The sequence below is a fragment of the Vidua macroura genome, chromosome 2, assembly GCF_024509145.1.
Source record: "Vidua macroura isolate BioBank_ID:100142 chromosome 2, ASM2450914v1, whole genome shotgun sequence".
NCBI classification, from domain to species: Eukaryota; Metazoa; Chordata; class Aves; order Passeriformes; family Viduidae; genus Vidua; species Vidua macroura.
This window is the reverse complement of record NC_071572.1, coordinates 67,009,986-67,030,595: the sequence shown is the minus strand read 5'-3', so window position 1 is coordinate 67,030,595 and position 20,610 is coordinate 67,009,986. Positions and strand designations below refer to the sequence as shown.

General features: G+C 40.8%; 1 protein-coding gene across 5 annotated transcripts in view; it reads left to right on the top strand.

Moving 5' to 3' along the window:
- ST3GAL6 (ST3 beta-galactoside alpha-2,3-sialyltransferase 6) overlaps nt 1-20,610 on the top strand; it is a 37,009-nt gene that overhangs the window by 10,821 nt on the left and 5,578 nt on the right. For 3 of the 5 annotated variants that reach the window (XM_053972171.1, XM_053972172.1, XM_053972169.1), the window contains exons 2-10: nt 834-933; nt 1,705-1,785; nt 3,054-3,131; nt 5,207-5,310; nt 7,080-7,143; nt 13,498-13,593; nt 13,994-14,180; nt 15,228-15,365; nt 18,804-18,956. In XM_053972171.1, the coding sequence (XP_053828146.1) occupies nt 845-933; nt 1,705-1,785; nt 3,054-3,131; nt 5,207-5,310; nt 7,080-7,143; nt 13,498-13,593; nt 13,994-14,180; nt 15,228-15,365; nt 18,804-18,956 (990 nt within the window). In that variant the 5' untranslated portion in view covers nt 834-844. Of the gene's footprint in view, nt 1-833; nt 934-1,704; nt 1,786-3,053; nt 3,132-5,206; nt 5,311-7,079; nt 7,144-13,497; nt 13,594-13,993; nt 14,181-15,227; nt 15,366-18,803; nt 18,957-20,143; nt 20,260-20,610 lie in introns of those variants that run through there. The other 2 variants (XM_053972170.1, XM_053972173.1) reach the window with 2 other exon arrangements.

Genomic DNA, 20,610 nt, shown 5'->3' with positions numbered 1-20,610 from the left:
GCTTCTCACTGTGTAAGATGTGAGCAATATAGGACTTGATTTTCCTTGAGTCTGTCTTGCCAGATATATGAGTTTCTGATATTTCTCTGCTTTTCTTTTACTAGACTGTGCAATGAGGTGAAGACTCTATTTGAAAAATAGACACTTTCTCTGATATTTCTCCATAATTGCTCAAGTTCAATAGATGGGATCCTAGCTTTTCTTCCTCACTTTGTAATGTGTGAAAATAACATTTCTCTGTTGCTTGAGCAATGAAGTTTGACTTGTGTCAGTAGCTGAAGACTGTGCAGGCATAAGCAGATAGTTTCAGTGCAGCTTTAAATGTCAAAACTGGACTTCCAAGAACATTCAGTGATGCTAAAAAAGGCAGTAGAAAATTCTGGCAGCTCATACCCTGTTCTGTTTCATCAGCATCAGCCTATCTGCCACCTGCACTGTGCCAGTGTTTGTTTAACTGTGTAATTATGGAAATTGATAGCGCGTGGCACAAGAAACAGGAGAAGCACAGGTACCTATAAAGGCCAGCTGGTTTCTTTGGGCTGCCAGTGGACAGAAGAGTTCTACTCTCACATGGCCTCAGAGAGAACCTAGAGTGAACCCATGCTTCTTTGCAGAGAACACACATATGGTAGGTGCAAAGCAGCATTCAGCTCCTGGCACTGGGTCTTTGTGAGAAGCCAAAGTGGAGGGATCACCTATCAGACTTCTGGTGGTAGAGAATGTCTGTAATAACAATAACTTCTCTCTTGTAGGTTTCCAGATGCTTTAGAGAAAGTTCATGCATTAGTTCATCTTGTGTTTCAGTTTCTTGTTTTGTTTTTCTTATGTTTCAGGTTTATCAGTCATGAAACGAATCCTTCTGGTTTTTATCCTGGCTGCTGCTGTTATGTATGGTATCCTGCATGGAAATCTGTGGAGAAATAACTTCTACTGGTATGGTGATGCTTTGTTCATTCAGAGTGCAGACACTTCATGGCTGTATGAGAGATGTGGCTGTGAGTTCTTGTGCTGCTCCATAAGTGTTACTAGTAGTCATCATAAGTGATTAGTACTCTGTGTTTTGTGGTTGAGGTCTTTTAGTACTCTGAGGAAATCTATATGATTGTTTTGTCCTGTTACCTGTTCTCCTGTGTCACTTTCAAACCTAGTAATTAATTTGAGCCTGGTTGTGTGGAGAGGTCAGGACCTCAGTAGTAGGGAGCCCATCTGAGGTTCATGAAAATAGGTGTTCAGGTGAGGAGTTACTTAAAGTACAGAAATAAGGTGCCCACATCTCCCTCTACCTCATATGGATTTAGTGTTAGTTTGTTCTATTAAATGTCTGATAAGTGATGTGGGAGAGGCCTTTTCCACACATGGGAGTAACTGCAGGTGCAGGGGGCACCTTTGGAAAAGGTGATTTGTTGAGGCCCAGCAGCACTCCGTGAAGTCGGTGAGACTTTGTCTCCAGGCTCATGGGACAAGTGGCTTGGGACCTAAAATGTGGGGGACTTACTTGAATGAAGAAGTTGAGTTTCCATTGGTCTTTGCACAGCTGTGACCAGGACTGACCACACTGTTATGAAGATAAGTGATAATTGTTAAAAGTAGTGGTTAATGTGCTCCCTTTTATCTTGTTTATGGTGTACAATCGATACAAATAGCTTTCTGTTGTGGTTTCTATTTACAGCAAACCACAGTGTTGTGACATTTCCCTTTTTGCAGGCTTAGTTTTTATGGACAGACTTCCTCTGTGAGGGCTTCTCCTTCCTATGTGACTAGTGGAGTTACAATCAGTTACAATCAGTAAGTTCAGCAGTTGAGTATTTTTGTGGTGGGGTTGTTGTTTTCTTTTGGTTTTGGATAGGTGGGAGGGATTGAGGCTAAAATCTGTAGCCTTTTTTTGATAGGCTACCTGCTCAATTGTACACTTGCATCCAGTGGCTGTTCCTGTTATAAACACAGTGGTAAGGTGTTTGTCAAAAAGGAATTTGTCCATATTATGCTTCCAGTGTCTGTTAAATATTTATGGCCACTTTCAATAACTGTCTCTATCAAGCAGTGAATTGTTGGAAGGACATTGGCTTACAATTTTCAAATCTGTGCAATTCTGAATTATACCTGAATAAAGTTAGCACAGCTTGGAGGGCAACTTCAGTGCTTATAACTTACTAAACATAAGTGTCTTTCACCTGTTGTGTTCAAGTGTGTGTGTAGGCAGCTCTTGTGCTTGTGACTTCCTGCAGTTACATTTGTGAGACTAATAAGCACCCATTCTAAAACTTGAAAGCAGTCCTCTCTTCTCTCTGAAGCTGTGCTGCAAAATGCCATCTGTGAGGCTGATGCTGGAAAGCAACAAGGTGGCCAGCTGATAGATTTCACAGGGTGCTTTCTCAGCATCAGTATTCATGTAAGAACTTGAGGTTACCAAAATTAGTTAACCTTAATGGTCTCTTTGGCTCATGGTTCTAATGTAGTGGTTTCATCCTTCTGTCCTTAATGCAATCCTGCAGTACGTGTTGCTCACACTGAAGTTTACCTTCCCTTCTGGGCTTCATATTTGGGATTAATTGGGCTAAATCTTCAAGTCAGGAATGTGTTTAGAAGTGCAAGTCTTAACCTTATTATGAGTGGAATGACTTATCCCCAAAGACTCTGATTTTCATTAAAGTACCCTATTTCCTTCTCCAAACAAGACTTTGTCTCCTCCCTGAGGAGTGATGGGGATGCTATCTGGAATGGCTGCAGGGGTGATTGAGCCCAGGAGTCCTGCTTCTCTGGAGGTGGGCCTCAGTTCTCACTTCATATTATGCCTGCTTTGATACATGCTGAGCAGAGGGGAGGTCATAGCCCCCTTGGAGCAGCTGTGTGATATAAAAGCCTTTGCTAGTAAAAGTAATTTTGCTGCAGTGAGAAAGTTTCATCTCTATCACACAGTGGGAGGGAATAATGAAATCTTGGTGTGGTCTTAACTCAGTAGTCAGCTTTTACTAATTTGATTTGTCCAACTTCCCTTACCTTGTTTCTGCTACCCATTCTTGGTTTTGCTATTTATTTGGAATTGTTTTTTGCAGGCTGCCACCTATGGCTGTAGAGAGGAGGAATGCATTGGACACTTGTATTCTGAAACCAGCATTTGAATCTTTACTGGGGTGAGTCTTCCATGAGAATTGAGGAGGGGAAGGAACAGTTGTGTTGATTGAGGTAGAACTGGGCTATTTACACATTTTGGAGCAAACACTGAGTAGTGCCCTGAGAAAGCTTGGAAAGATTGGACCAAGAACTGGCTGAAGGAGTCTTAAACCTCTGCACAAAGACACTGTGGCTTTTTTTTCCCCTGGTGCTTTTTGTATATAAGAAAATGTGGCTATAATTTCAGTGTTGTTGTGGTTTAAAGCACATAGAAGCCTGTAAACTTTGTGCCACCCAAAGCAGACTTGTAGCCTTTGAGTTTTAGTTAGGTCCTGGTCTGGCGAGGTGGTTCTAATTCCCTTGCCCATGGATTGTGCCCAGGCTGTGTGTTGGGTGCAGCAGGGTAGCTCTAGTGTTCAGCAGAGGGGCAGGAATGGGCTCAGAGGTACGCAGGAAGAAGAAGGTACGTGCACAGCTAGGACAGTCTCACACATTTCTGTAACTTTTTTATAGAGACAGTTTGCATGAACTGAAGATCTGTTCTGTGCACTTTGGTAATACCTGGGGAGGTTGAAAGGATTTCTAACCTTGCAGAATTATTTATTGGAAAGGAACCAGAGCTAGAAAAGCTAGAATTGAGTATCTTTTCTCTGTAGGTAAATTATTTATTACGTCTAAGCTTAGCAGTTGTTTCTGAACAGCAAAGCAGGTTACTAAATTTAATATGGGTATTTAGTGCATCATGTCTCAAAGCTAGCTAGTCTTGCTTAGTTAAGCTATGGCCATTTCTTGGTGTGTGAGCTGTAGTGTTTTGTTTTTGGGTTTTTTTTTTCCCTTTTTACTGTCAGTATCTTCTGAATACATAGAGCTTAAAGAATGAGATAGTTGAGTTGGGAAACTGAAAGAATGTTTTCTTAACAGCTGTTAATATTCTTAGTGGACAAACAAGTCATGTGCTGAACTGGGGCTTTTTATTATTAACATTAGGTTTTCTAATGACTATATACTTCTGTGTTAACATTTTAGTCTAAGACCTAATATGCAGGATCATTACAAAGTCAACCAGTACACTCAGTGTGTGCTTAGTTAATTCAAATGTGAAGCCAAGGGCATGGGAGCATGTGACATGTTTGTCTGCTGTTCACTCATTTGGGTGGACTTGGCACTAAGGCAGTAAGAGACCTTTCCCTGCTATGAGAGACCCTTTTCCGTGGTTTCTGTCTTTCAACAAAAAAAGTGACCCATTCTTTTAGCTTGACACAAGGTATAATGCCATTGTGTTCTAGTTTGCAGGAAGAATGGGCTTTTGAGGCAAACCTCCTTGTGATCCCCACACACAGTGCTTCTCATCCCAGGGTGGTCCTGGTGTGAATGCGCTGGGATCCTTTCAGGCATCTGTTTAAGCCAGGAGATGCACTGCAGGAGCACAGCCCGTGTGCTGCAGCTGCTGAGGGCTGGGACCCTTCCAGAGTTAAATATAAAATACCCAAGATGTACGTAATGTGGACATGAGAGCTCCATACTTTTTTGCTGCTTGGATACACCCCTGTTGCCCCAAACAACTTACTGATGTCAACACAGTCATATAGTGTCACTTGTTTGAAATAGGAGTGCAGCTCAAATCTGGAGATGGTATTTTCAATTTAAAGCACCTTGCTTGAAACCCTATTCTTATTTATTAAATTGCTGTGTGCAATAATAAATCTTAGTTTTCCTTTCTATTTCTATTATGTACTTTTCAAACCTGAAGTTATTCACTGTCTTCTTGGGTTATGTATTCTCTTCAATATGTGGTCTCGTGGTATAAGCTTTCAGTCATACAATTTAAATGAGTCTATATAAATTGTACAAATAGACAAATCTTTTTATCTCACTCTTTGCCTGTATTTTCTGTTACAAGATCTTACCCTTTTCCATCATCTGTTTGCTTTCTGTGTGTTCATGGATTTTTTTTTTCTTTTAAAAATGGATGATAATACAATAGAAATGCTAATAGTAGGATAAAGAGAGCTTTTTACAAAGCACTTGCATGACTTACTGGCTTATGCAGGTACATCATGGGATTTTGAAACTTCTTCCTTTTTTCCTTCATCAGTGTTGACAAAATATACCCATTCCTGTGCGCTAATGATTTTATCAGAGTGGCAGAGTTCCAAGGGAGCAATAAGTTTGAACTACCTTATGGAATAAAGAGAGCAGGTTTGTATTTCCCATGTACCTTATTTTTAATCAGAAATACCTAAATGGTTTGTAAAGCCACCTGAATCTGTGGCCATGATCTTTCCTGTGCACTGACGCCAATCCTTTTGGGGTGTGTAGCAGTGTCTTAATGGTTTTGTTTGGTCCCTCTGACCTGACACCTTCCTATTTTTAACAAGTAAAACACTGGGTTGGGGTTGCCCCTTTTAGTAGAGAAGCTCCAGAAAGGTGTGAGTGAGGAAGAGTGGACCTTATTCAGCTTCCTTCTGTTTGTATGTGGGCTGGAGTGCTAAAGATACTCAGCTATGATTTGCTGGGGGAAATACTGAGTCAGTGTGATGGGTTTCAATCAGCGCACCTAAGCTGGCTGGAATCCAGAGTCCTACTGAGGCACAAATCCTCAGGTTTAGGTGGTTACATCAATGAAATTTTCCTTTTACTGTCCTGGTTTTGACTGGAATAGAGTTAATTTTCTTCTTAGTAGGTGGTACAGTGCTGTGTTTGGGATTCAGCATGAGAATAAATGTTGACAACACATGGATATTTTAATAGTTGCGAAGTAGTGCTTTTTCTGAGTCAAGGACTTCTCAGTTTCCCATGCTCTGCCAGTGAGCAGGTGTACAAGAAGCTGAAGGGAAGATTGCCAGGACAATTGACCCCAGCTGCAAAATGGCTGTTCTGTGCCATAGAACATGTCAGTACATAAACTGGCAGGGGATTGTCCAGGAGGGGCTGGTTGCTGCCTGGGAACTGGCATCTGTCAATAGGTGGTGAGCAATTGCATTCTACATCACTTGTTTTTCTTGGGTTTTATTCCCCTTTCTCTTTCCTTTTGCATACAAATTTTACCTTTTTCTGGTTCTCCTACCTGTCAAATGGTGGAGACTAAGTGGCTGTGTGGCACTTAATTGCCATCTGGGGCTAAACCACGACACTGAGCTGGCTGCTCCTGCTGTGGAAGGGGCCACAGGGGGGAATTGATGACACTGCCTAGCTGCTGGACCTGTGGGAAGGGAAGGGTTTGCTGGCACTTTCCCACTGCCCATGTTGGTCAGGCCAGAGTAAATAGGGCTGACACCCTAAGAGCCTTAGCCACCCTTTTGGAAAGGGTTGTAAATTCTCAAATTTCAGAGTTTCTAACACTAACAGTATACCTTCCTAATCTGGGCTTTAGACTTTTGATTTGCCCTCCATCAGTGGTAACAGGGATGGTGCATTTTCCTGCACTTTTGGGGTTACAGTGAGGAAAACTACATTTGGGAATGAGTTGATTTCTCCTCTGAGGCAAATTAAGTGTCCAGCAGGAGCCTGCCCACCAGGGGTGGGCTGGGAAGGTGAATCTGTCTAGCTTTGCCACATTGATTGTGTCTTCTCCAAAGATATGTAATGCTGTTACTGTCCCTGGCTGTATGAACCCTCTTGAGTCAGCTGAAGGTGGGTAGAAGAAAAACCAAAGTGAGTTAGGATGTGGATCTTGGAAATTCTTCCACTTCTTATTTACTGTAACTAAGATTTTTTTTTTTTTTAATACAGATATCATGCTATTTTGTATTTTGAGACAGAAAAAACTCCGAGTGGAGCTGTGATAATCCTCAACTTCTTTGGCGTCATTGGTTGATCTGTGGTGCTAAGTTCCAAATGTTCTTACTTTGATGTTTTTATGCACAGTGCACCACTGTGTTTAAAAACATTGTGGTCACGGTGGCATACTTATTTTGTATTGCAAATACTGAGTGTTTTCATTAATCTTGTTTATATTTGCTTTTTAGAGCAATTTTTTCGTTTAGCCCTTTCAAGACTGCAGAACTGTGGCCTTTCCAGTGAAGAAGACAGGTGAGATGGTTTATTTGCTACTGTTTCTGTTAGTTACATTTTTAATATTTAGTACTTACCTGAAAAGGAATGTCTGTGGGGTTATCCCGAAATTGCTCAAATTAGTCAAGACACGTAGTTAGAGCAGAATTACAGGGTCCAAGCAGTGTGTAGCTGATTCCAAGGTTTCAGTAGGCTTGGTTTTACACTTCAGTAGTAACAGCATGTAAGAAAAATTATTCTGTGAAGGAGCTTTAACTTACAGATTTCCTTTTATAAATGTTTTAGAAATTCACCAGCTGAATGCAGTCCCATCTTCTTGTAGTATCTTTTCATACTTAGATTGAATGTGTCCTCCTCTAGCAAATTCACTGTAAGATGGAGAATGTTTGAGATAAGCAAGTGCAAACTAATGTCTGCTTGTAAGCAGAACAAATCTTGGGCATATCCCTGTGCCTCTGATCCACTGGCTACTGTGCACCCTTGTTCCTACCTACACTCAATTTCCTTTTCCTTGTGGATGAGGGAAACTTAGGAAGACAGGAAAGGCTGTCTGTCCTTTTGGGAGTAACTAGGGTGTGGCATGGAAGGGAGCATGCCTTAGATAACTTGCTTCCCATGGATTAGATAGATTAAATTAGATTAAATCTTTAATTAGATTAAATCTCTTGTTGGAAGCCACATCTGACAGAGGTTTTGGTTTGTTTTGGAGGGCCTTTTTGTTTATGTGTCTTGTTTTTTGCTTGGCTTTTTAGGGTTGGCAAGTAGACTAAAGTCTTGTGTTTACAAAGTGATGCAAATGATTCCTTAGATTTGCAGTCTAGCAAATGGGCTGCCAGCCTGCCAGATGTGATGTTAATATACAGATTTCTTAATAGAGTTGAATGCAAATAACACTGAGCTTGGCTGTACTTGGTTTTGTTTTTTAATTACAGAGATCATGAAAGATTGCTGCTTGAAGCCAAATGTCAGGATCACAGTTTAATTAAACTTGGGTGGAATATGTCCAAACCTAAGGATTTGTTTTAATACAGAGTTTTTATCTTTTTTCCCTACTGTACTCCTTCCTTTCTCTGTGTTAAGTCTGTTTCTAGGATATTCAAGTTTACTCTTAAGAAAAGGAAGGAAAAAAGTAAAACTTTGTATTTTCTGTCAAGGGTGTATAATGGGGTAAATTTATACAGAATTGGCTGACAGAAGCTCCTCTTCTGTCTGGAGTTTGAAGGAGAATGCCAAATGTTATATTAGAAATTCCCTGAAACCATAAGTTCAAGACTGTAATTGTTTGTGCTGTAAAGCAGAGATGCTTGTACCTTTTAAATGGAAGTGCTTGTCCTGTAGATGAAAAGTGAGGAAATTGGTATTCATCCTTTAAATGTAGATCCTCTGAGATGTAGATATGGTTAGTAGTTCTGGGAAGTATGCTTCATTTTATTAAAAGTAACATACTTCAGTGGTACTGAAGCAAAATGAGACCTATTACTATTTAATAGGTAGCAATATAAACAAATCAAGCAGGCAATGACTTCATACAATATATTCTTTCTAGATCCATCAGTTTTTGTGTACAGCACCCTTAGGGCATGAATCACTGTAGTCGGGAAGAGTTGTTACACATATATTTCACTGAGATATAGTGGCTTTTAAAAGTGAAACTCTTTAGGAATTAATCCTAACAACGTTCTCCAGTAATAGAGAATTATTAAGCAGCTCTGTTATGCTGTTGTCCAATTCAGCCTTCTTGGCAGAACACAAATCAGATTTCCCTATAAACGTTTTTTAAGGCAGACAAATATTAGGCTAGATAAGCACAAAGTCTGTGGTGCTTATATAGCTGTGCTTGTGTACAACTTAGGTAAATCTGTACAGAGTGAGCCACAAAGTTGTTTTTTTTTTTTTTTTTTTTCCCCAAACAGTGTCCTTTTCCAGACTAAGGTCAAATTTGTAAAGGTGTAGCTCTCCCAAAGAGTTTGGAAATGAACAGTATCACTGACTTCAGTTCGATTGTGACTTCAATTCCTTGCTGAGTGCTCTAAGGACTCTGAGCTCAGCAGTTCTTACAAATGCATTTACACAGTACTGAGTCAACAAAATGTGACCTTTGCATCCTCTTTTCACCAAATAACCTCGAAGGAAATAATTTGCATTCCTCAAGTGACAACGGGGGTGTGTTAAAGGAGCGGAGTCTGAGATCTTTTCTTTTTCCTCTGACACAGTATTTCAATGGAATGTGGAGGATGCAAACCTTCTGACCTTTAGAGGCTACATTTCCATTTAGCAATATTTTTCTTCTATAGACTAGGAAAATGTTTTTTTTTGGCATTTCACCATATAAACAAAATACATAAGCCGAGGCCTGGCCTTGAGATTGAGGCTCTTGTGCATCACCTGAATGGGGCAGTGGTTTGAGTGACTACTGCCTGCAGACATTGGAGATCAGTTACCATGGTGTTTGCATTGGGATCTGTTTTTATTCTTAGTAGATCTCTGACATATAAAGGCAGTCCATTTCTCACTCAGACCTTTCCTACAGCTATTGGTACAGCCAAGGTCTTAATATTTTTCACTGTCACAAACATTGTTCTACTGAATATCCAGACATTGCAATCTATTAAATTTTAGTTGTAGCACAGCCAATGTTGTTTAAGGATATCTAAACTAATTTCTTTTCTTGTCAATATATTGACTTGGAGAAAGGGTGCATGTTTGGGGTTGTTCAATTTGAAAACAGGAAAAGGAAATTTTAAGAAGTGAGGTTGTTAAAGTATCTGGAAGTAACAGTCTGCTGAAAATTGGTGTGTTGACCTCTGATCTGCTGTAAGTACAGATCAGTTTATTTAACTTAAGAACCTTTAAATGCAGTTTAGCATTGCAACATATTTTTTATCTCTATGTCATATGTTTGTTTTCTATGAGACTATGCGTTGATTTTTAACATAAACAGTTTCCCTCCTTGCTTATTGTTGTTAGTGGGCTCAGTACTACTGTTTGTTTTCATTTGTTTGACTGTACTTGTGTACACTTCTTCGGGCATATTTGATCTACTTGTTGACTTTACCCATTTCAAAAGTTCAAATACTAATTTTAGATTCTTTATTGGGTATTTGATGGCAGCTGCTAACTTTGTTTTTGAGTATGCATGTTATAAAGGGCACTGTAATTCAAAAACTTAATCAAACTTCAAATTTCACTCTGTTTTCTGTCCAAGGAGTACTAGTCATCTCTTAGTCATAAACAAAATCTAGTCTGCATTCATCAGTAAGAAAAAAACTTGAATTTTACTTGAGAACAGCTACACAACTTCTGTAGCTGAGCAAACCTCAGTTGCTCAGCTCTGAAGTCACATTTTATTTTGCCCTCCCTGCCCTGAGTGTGTCCTGCTGCATCCTGACTAGAGAGAGGAGAAAGCAAAGATCTCTTAATTGTATACCAGAGTGGAAGGCATTTTTCAATTGCTAGAGATTAGCTTACTGAGCAAGTATCTTAAATCACCTCTTCTAAAAGTTGAAAGGTAAGTAATAAGGAATTACTTTAAGCTCATCTACAAGGAACAGAAAAAGCAGCATTGCCTCAAAGTAGATGCCAAGACACATGATACAACCATATGCTAATCCTGTGCTTTTTGCCTCTCTCACTCACTCCACCTTCATCACTTACTGATCAGATTTTTTCATCCAGTTTTCACTTTTCCTTCCTTATTTTGAGCTCTAAGCTATAGCTGCAAGCAACAAGGTGCAATTCAGGAAAAGGGCAACTTCTGCTTTCTTACTCATGCTGTAAATTTTAAGAGGCATATGTTCATCAGCCTGCTTTCTTAAGATACTTTCAAACTAGATAGAAAAATAAAATGGAAAATGAATGGGCAAAAGGAGTAGAGAGGGAAGGGATTTAGGGGTGTAGAAGGAATGAGTGTACTGCAGACTGGATGGTATAACAGGTTATCACCCCTCTGATTTTGATGATACCTGGTCACATGAGTTATGGTATTAGCTGGAAGTCATTTAATGAATGCTTGCCTTCTACTAAGCTGTTCAGGAAACAGTAGAGAAAGGTATGCCAGCTTTTTTCATGTCACCCAACCCTGAAAGCTGCATTTAGAGCACTGGTTATATATATATATATATATATATATATATATATATATATATATGTGTGTGTGTGTGTGTGTGTTTATGCATATATGTATATATATTTAAAGGCAGCTGTCTTTGCAGATGTTGTTAATTCTGTAAGAAATTGAGGGAACTGCTTTGTACGTTGAGATGTTGCTCACTCCTGGCTGGAATGAGCTGTTTTCATTGATGTTGACTAGTAACACTGAGATGAAAAAACAGGTTGAACTATTTGAGGAGAAAGAAGTTAATTAGTCTGCATGAGGTGCCATGCTGGGAATTCAGTATAAATTGTAGTGGTTTTTGGGACACAGTTTTGGTGTCCTGAACCTGGAGCAAGAAGTGGCATAGAGCCTTTTTCTTACTTGAAGAAAGAATTAAAGGAATGGGGTGTTACTGTGAGGTGACTCATATTTTCTCATTGTTCCTGCTGCAACCAAATTGAATGGCTTTTGCTCTAAATAAAGAGGCATTTTTTACAACAACAAAAAATGATGTGCTTATTCTGAAAGGAGTTTACAGTCTTATATATTTGATTTAAAACTTTCCTAAAAAGGCAAAACATACTGAGTAAAAAAACCAGCAAGCCAGTCTGTGAGCTCCCCCCCCTTTTTTTAGCACGTTTTACTAGCATTGAAACAAGATGGTAAAAGCTAAATATGCACTGAAAAAAAACTGTGATAACTTTGAAAATCTTACCCTTAGAATTTACTTTCATAAGTTTAACATCTCCATAATACCTATTTTGCATGCTTTTTATCTCTGGATGTATTGCAAATTCAAAATTTCTCTTTTGTAAATTCAAAAAGTAGTATAACATCTTATTTTTTTAGCACATGGTATTTTATAGGCCTAGTAATGCTGTCTAATTTGAATCTGATAGGAGAATGCAACCTTTAATCAAGGAATCCATCTTGTTACATTATGACAGCACACACATCACTTGTATAAACATGTTTTGACAGCACCTTTTAAGTAGGGGGAGAAAAATCCACACCATATTAATTTGAAAAGCTGTCATGTGTCATTGGGCTAAGATTTTTCACATGTACAGTCCATAGGCCTGTAAGGTGATTTGTGAACATAAATTTTGCTGCTTTTAGCTTGTGTTGGAAATGTGGAGTGACGGGGCTCACCCCCAGATTGAGGTGACCCCAAGAGGTGGAAAAGTCTCTCCTCCAACCTGGGCCTTCAAAGAAAGACTCAGTAGTCTTCAGTCGTCTGGTCCCAAGGTAGTTTATTGTATGTTATCTAAAAGATTTTCTTCCTGAACTGCTGCAGTCCATTCAGCAGGTCAGACAAAGGCAAACACACACACACACTGACACTGTCTCTGACACCCTCTGACTGCCCAGGGGGCTGGTGCCATCTTTTATATTATAGATTACGTGTTAAATGTTTATAGCTTTTCCCCAATGCCTATTACCTATACTGAATGGTGACTTTCTACTCTAAACCAATCTGTGAGTGCCAACATCACCATGAACATGGAGGATAGGAAGGAGAAAGAAGGAGGACAGGGCACGCCCAAATCCCTCCATCTTAGAACTTCTGACACCCATGTACAAAACTCAGACCCCTCTGTACAAGACCTAAAACCCCCCTGTACAGCACTCAAAAATCCTTCCTTTCACTTTGTGACTACTTCTATTATAATATCTAAACTTTTGTGATTTCTTGTTCTTCCTGCAAGGTTGGTAAATTGTTCCATGGATCAGATTCAAAGCCACAGGGGTTTCCGGCTGCCTGCCAAGGTCTCAAATGCTTCTGACCTGGGCCCGGAACATGCAAGAGTGTCTGAGGGACACTTTCGGTTCCGACAGTGGAGTTGTATAATACTGCAGAAGCACCTTAATGTTGAGTTAGCTTTTCCAGACTGGGACAGGTTTGAAGGAGTGTGGCAAATAATTTATCAAATGGCACCCATATCACGAGCTGGTTAGATGATCTGAAGCAGCAGACCACTAGAAAAAGGAGATGTGTAAAAACAGTCTCACAGGAGAGAAGCCAGTTACTGACTTCGTCAGTCCCTGAAATAGTTTTTTGTTTGTTTGTTTGTTTGTTTGTTTGGTTTTTTTGTTCTGTTTTTTTTTTTAAAGCAGCCATAGTACATGAGATGGGATTGAATCTGCTTTGTAGGGGCCAAGGGCTGCAAAAGATACAGGACCTCACGTAGAAAAGAAGCCAGTTAACATGCAGAAGTATCATTGATACTATGAAGCCAGGGAAGTCACAAATATCAAAACTTCTCTTTGTTCCACAGCATTCCCTGTCGACGATGCGTTGTGGTTGGTAATGGAGGAGTACTTCGAAATAAGACATTAGGGGAGAAAATTGACTCATATGATGTCATAATAAGGTAAGTGCTATCTCCTTTTCATTTTGTGTACACGGAGCAATGGGTAATTCTCCAGGGTCAGGTACTCTCTCTGCCCTTCTCGTGTGTGTGTGTGTGTTGGAGACAAATCAGAAGACTTGCCTTCTGTCAAGTGACACATGATAAGCAATTGTGTGACTGTATTCTAAACCACCTTGGCCACGTTCCCATGTGTGCTTGATCCCTCTGAGTTTAGAGGATGAGCGCACCTGATAATTGCTCCTCTGCTGTGTAACGTGATATGTAAATGCTGGGCTGCTGAACTTTCCTGTACCCAGACACAGTGTCTGTCCTGCAGACTAATAACACGTGTGGCAGCCACTGCACAGTAGGAACACAGATGGGGCAGTCACTGATGTCTCTGTGCCTCTGTCCTCTGCAGAATGAATAATGGCCCTGTGATAGGGTACGAAGAGGATGTTGGGAGGAGGACGACTTTCCGCCTTTCTTACCCCGAATCTATCTTCTCAGATCCCATCCACTACGACCCCAATACCACTGTTGTTCTCATCGTCTTCAAACCACGGGACTTGAAGTGGCTTTGGGAGATACTTGGTGGTCAGAAAATAGTGAGTTCAATTATTCATGTGCCTTGGTTCATCTTGCCACACATCTCTTCTGTGAAATACACATTTGCTTTTAACCACAGACTTCCCAGCTGAGAGGAGCTCTCGATCTCCTTGTAGTCAGTTTATTTAACATCCCTCTTTCATAAATGCTTTGTCTTCTTTCTAATGCACATATTTGATCAGATCCTCACCACAAAGCAGTTGGGAAATGTATTTTTATCCTCTCCCTAGTGTTGTTTGATATTTTAACATGTACACTGCAGACATTTCACAGGTTATTTTACCCTGTGCACTTGCAGGAATTGCAGAATAATGTTAAAAGTGACCTCTCTCAGGAGGTCTTAAGTCCAAAATATTTTTGACTCTTTTTCATTAGGGGCCAGGTTCAAAGCCATACTGGGTTCTCAGGGCACTGTCTGAGTAAATTTTGAGTATTTCCTAGGATATTTCTACAAACTCCGTTTCAGTGCTTCAGCACACTTGCAGGAGAAAATTTCTCCTTGTCCTTTCACTGTGTGCCTCTGAGGAGAGTGTGATCTCATCTTTGTTAACCCCTTCCAGATATGGACTGAACAAACCCAGCCTGCTCAGACCCTTTTTGTTTGCTGTGAGCTCTGGCCCCTTGGCTGTTGTAGTGACCTTCTCCTGTTTGATACTCTCCTGCACAGAGGGGAGCCCAACACTGCATTTGTGGGACTGCAGAAAGGGCACAGTGCAAAGCAGTTGAGAATGATAACAACTTCTGTCTGCCAGTTGTCTGTGCTCTTACTAATGTGGCCAGCACACAGCTGGCCTCTGGGGCATATTGTTGGTACATGTTGTCCATCAGGGACCATTCTGCAAAGCTGTTTTCCAGCAAGCTGGCCACAGCTGCAGCAGTGGGTTTCCTGTTGCAGGAGCAGGTGTTTTGGAACTTAGGGATATTAAGCACTCTTTTTCTTCTTCTTTAACCTCATGCTCTTGGAGTTTACACTGGTTAGAGTTGCCACAAAACTAAATTCAACTGTTTTCAGTTGTTAAAAATGTGTATTTACTTGTCTGTCACAGAGCGCAAAAGGCTTTTGGAAGAAACCAGCTCTGAATATGATCTATAAATCGAGTCAAATCAGGATTCTTGATCCCAGCATCACCAGGAAAACTGCTTATGAGTGGCTTCATTTCCCAACAAGGTTTCCTAAGAAGGAGGTATGCTTTTTTCTTTTGTCTTCTAGTTTTGTGCAACCAAATGTGTATTTAGAGGCAATTATATATTTATTACAGTAGATTGTAATGTAGAAAACCTTTTAGGTTTGCATTAAAGTAGTTTGCCATTTAGATGGTAGTTTAAAAAGATGGGAAAATGGACCCAGAAAGAGTGGCTAGCCCTGTGTGCCAAAAGTAACTTTTTATGGGTTCTGTAATTGGTATGAAATGAGGTTGCTTTCTAGACAGACAAAATGCCTTTCACAAAACAGGGGAAGACAGGCAGGTAGTGCAGCATGACAGATCCAAAGAGCTTCTAGAAATAACAGGGAGTCTGGAACTACTTCTTAAAAAAATAAAAAACAAACCACCCAAGGCACACAAAACAACAAACAGACAAAAAAATCCAAACAAACAATGAAACCTCCACCAAAAACCAAAACACCAAAAATAACCCCACACCAAACAAACCCGCCCTTCCAAACCCCAGCAAACTGGTAATTCTAACTCTCTGCAATTTCATACTCCTGGGGCTGGGGAGGGACTAGGGAGCACAGAAGATACTCCAGCCCTGTGCTAATGATGATTGTCTGGCAGCATGGTTGTGCTTACTGATTTGATGCCAAGCATTGTAATGAGCTAACCAGCAATTTAGACACAAAAATACATTTTAATTCCATCAGTTCTTGATGGAAAAATGTTTTTGATGAAAGGTGAAGCTTTAAGCTGGGGACCTCCCTTGTGCAGTCAGGATCAGCCGTGTGCTGTTTTGCACAGAGGCAGTTACCTGGGGTCACATCCCCACTTCACCAACACCACCCAGCTGACATGTGTGGAAATGTCAACAGGCTGTCACTGTGGAGTATCTGCCACTGTTTTTTTTCTGGTTTACTCTTTCTAATATTTAAGGGGGTGGTGTGGGGGGTAGGTTCTGTACCTCTTTCTAAAATTTCTTTCTGTTTTCTGAGCCTAGTGGTTTTTTTCTCCCTTAGAACTCTCAAACTCCAATAGCCATTTTGGTATGTGCTTGCTTGGGCTTCTGGCATTTCAGGTTTTCAGCCAAGGGTGGCAAGAAAGCAGCATAGTGATTGGATGCCTGATGAATCTCCTAAATGGCCGCAGAACATGCATGCGCAGCCTCCATGGGTCCAGAGGTCCCCCCTGACTCTTCTGGGGCCCCTCTCTCAGTGGGAGTAGATGTTAAAAGCAGTGCTGTCAGTGACTCTGAGAGATGTGTATGGTGTCAGCTGGTACAAGTGGCACAGGCCACTTGGTCACCTTTTGCTCCTCTCCTGCCTTTGAGTGCCCCTGCACGGAGCTAGGTTAGTGTCACCATGCCTTCTGCTACCTGCATATATATCCTACTTATTGCATGCCAGGGGTTTTGTAGTTCCTCACCCCTGTGCAGCAGTGATCAATCTCAAGCATGCTCTTCCTCCCTTTTCCTCCCATTTTGTGGTTGGGAACCTGCACATCTGCAGTGGTCCTGGCACAGCTTGGTTAAGCTGCAGGTCACACCATGGACTCCGTGGGCAGGAAGGTCTCACACCAGGGCCCTCTGTAGCATTGCTTGTCCCTGGGGAGGGCTGGTGCTGCCTTCCCTGTCCTGTGCTTCAGCCCCCTCTTCCTGCAGGACATGCCAGCAACCATTGTTGCATTCCCTGCTGTCCCTGCCTTTCCATTAAACCAGTCTCACATTCCCAGTGAGCACATTAGTGCATAGCCAGCAAGCATTTCTGATTGTTAGTAGAGCCAGGAATAAAATTGGATGTGTTGCCCCAGCACCACTAAACTCAGAAAGTGTAGTGGAGTCATTCCAGGGCTGTGCCTATTCTCATTAAGTAGGCTGAAAATATGTAATTATAGGCAAAGGGTATCTGGATATTGCATGATAGTACATTTTAAAAGTAGTTGCCTTTAAATTATATTTTTTGAGGTGAATTTTACGATAGCTACAGGTGAACAGAGCTGGTTACAACCTGTGGTATTCGTGATATTTCCAAATAGCACTAATTCTGACATGTAGCATTCCTGCCATAGTTTTGGAGTCCTGTTTAGTATGGATGTTGCAACAGAATCACCACTAAGTTTATGATGTTGGGCCCCTAGGGCAGAAAGTTATTTTGCTAACTGGCAGGAGCCCTGGGCATAGTGCACATTTTAAGCAGATACTATTTCTGGAATACTCCCAAGAGTTGCATAAAGGTACCAAAAATTTTTCCATAAAAGGCGATAGTTCTTTTCTGTGACTTCAGTTAGGCTTTAAAGGGCTGAGAATAGTAACTTCTTCCTGGGGATTTTTTGTGTTGTCACAAAGAAATACATTGAGTGCACCTGCCTTTTCTATGCACAGAGTTGTCTAGTTCTGGTTTGTCTGCTTCTTTTTCAGAGACAAACTGAGCCTTGGGGTGAGAGTTCAAAAAAAAAAAAAAAGCCCATGATTTTGTGCTCAGTTTGAGGTTTGACTGCAGCTACTGAGAGCATATAATAGGTCATTTGGTCTCTGAGAAAAATCTTTCTTTAGCTAAGAAGGATATTGTTGCCTGAAAGTTTTGTCCATTTCTGGGAACACATTTTCACATTAGCTCCATCTTGGTTGAGTGAATAAGTTCATCTCTCTCTAAAAAAACTTGCCTCATTTACTTCCCCAGATGATATTAGCCTCTGTTGCTACTAAAAAAGTCATTAATCTGAACACAAGATAGGGCAGATGGTTGCGTGGAGTGCTTTTGTGAGAAATGCTGCCTTTTGGTTAGGTGCTCTTAATTTTGCACAATTAAAACCTGTTTATGACATGCTCTTAATTTTACATTCCATTTACTTTTGAACTTATTGTAGGGAGAAATGCTTTTATTTACAATTTCATTTCTTCTAATGGGGATAGTGGGGGAAGGTCTAAAGCAAAGTTCTTTTGGAATTTCCCTGCTTTGAAGAAATGCAAATTCAGTCAAATTTGTGTAGCCGTAGCCTTCATGCTTTTTTTAGTTTGTTGCTGTGAAAATTTGGGCATGTCATGTTCTGTTCATGTGGGTCTCCATCATCTAGCAACTTCTGAGCACATCTCATAATTCAATCAAATTTGAGGGGATTGTAAATTGTTTTCCAGTGTAGTGAAACCTACCCAGTTTTATGAAAGTAGCTGAGCAGACCAATGGGGAGACCTTCCTGATGCCTCTGTGGAGGGAAGGGCTACACTGTGGGCTCAGCCCTCATTAGAAACCAAGGAATTCCAGGGAAGGCTGACATGACAGACACCCCAGTCATGGGAAACCTGTGGGGACAGTACCTTATTCCTTTAGAGACAGGAGGGGATCAACCTGTGAAACCAAACATCTGTAGAAGATGCAGCTGCCTGATTTCCCTTGTCTCTGTTCTTAAGTTCGCTGTTCCCATCAGGCTGCCAGGTATGTATGTGTGTGTTCTCTTTGTGTTTTGTTGCAGAAACCCAAGCATCCAACAACAGGGCTAATTGCCATTACACTGGCATTTCACATATGCCATGAAGTCCACCTGGCAGGCTTCAAGTATGACTTCACTGACAGAAATAGCTCTTTGCACTACTATGGCAATGAAACCATGTCTCAGATGATGCAGGTAACTAGCACTTGTTTGTGCTGCGAGAAATAGAATTGGTAACTGGGGAAGGCAATTCAGTATAGATAAAAGTGTGGGCTGCAGGTCAGAAGGGCCTCCCACCTTCTCCTGGTTCACCTGCTTGTGGGTTAATATTGCTTGAATCTCTTCCTGTCTGCTGTGGTTTCTGAAAAATGTAGATACTGATCTTTGTGTCCCTTGTGCTGTACCATATTCTGCAGTGTCTGCACGAGTTGTCCATTTGTGTGTTGTGATCTGCTTTGCTGGTGTTTTCCTTAGGCTGCATAGCTCTTGTCCTAGAGACATCTTTGTTAGCACTGTCAGCACATGAGCAGTGTTGCTTCTGTTCATGTTCTCTTTTTCCTTTTCCTACTGTACTGTATGTCACAGCTGTCAGACTGCTTAAAAGGCAGAAAGAAGAGCAAAGGGGAATGGAAGCAGTTAAGACCTATGAACTTGTATAGGTCTTGCATAGGAAAAGAACTGAATTGTGGAAACTCAAAGTAGAAAAGAAAAGCAGCTCTTGGTGGAGGGTAGGAAGAGAAGGAACTGCTTCCAAAAGGGGGAAGGCACAACTCAGCAGGAGCCTGGAAAACATCAGGAATGCCTTCTCTTCCCTGCTGCTTTGCTCAGGCCATGCCTGTTTTCTTTTATGTCTCTGCTCTGTATTCAGGTGTCTTCATCTCTGTATTTCAAGCAACCTTGTCTTAGCCCTTCACTTCTGCATGAAGTTTTATTTGCCATTTGCCCAGAGCATATGAGTACTATTTTCCTTCTCTTCCATTTGCTGAAGAGGAAGGGTAGAGACAATGCCCATAGGAGCCTTTCATGTTTTAATCAGAACTCCTAGATGCCTGCTATTCTGAGATAATTTTCCTCTGACACTGAACTTGCCTTCCTTTGGAGGCTCCTCTCTGCAGGTGCTTTTCTGCAACATATACTAAGTTTAAATAAGGCTGATCATTAGTTGAATAGACATCCATAAGTTTCCTAAAGTCTTGAAACTTTAAAAAACAAACTATTAAACAAAAAGGTTCCTTTTAGTTCTTTAGTGGCAATAAATTGCAAATACTATACTACATTGTATAATCTTTTATGCATTATACATATTATATTCATTTTAATTTACAGGATTCAGTGTCTTTAAGTAAATTTACTTACCTTGTGCTGCCCTCCACTAACCTTAGTGGTGTCCTGTGTATCCGGAACCCAGATACAGCACAGAAGATGGGTTGCTTTGGGCTTGCTGAACCTAATTGGCAGGATGCATCTGAACCACAAGTGCCTGATGTGCTTTTCAAGAATCTGCACTGAGCTTTGTAGATTGCTTGTTTCCTTACTGCTTGTGCTGTAAATGTTCTTACACAGCTGCTGTTCTGAATAAGCAGGGCAAGGAGTTGGGAGTAATAATGGAAGGATTTCTGTGAGACCGCATTTCACCTGTTCTTATCACCAAAGGATCATCCTTTCTGGTTGTGTCCTTATGGAAATATCTAATCTAGTTTTGAGCATCCTGTTTTCTTGGGAAACTGTGTTAAGCCTTTGCTAAGAAGTCTTTTCCCCAGATCTTTTCTGTTCTTAGCATCTTCCAAGTATCACAGGTAATAGAAAGGAACAGCCAAGTGATGCTGCTGGTTATAATTTGATTTTATAA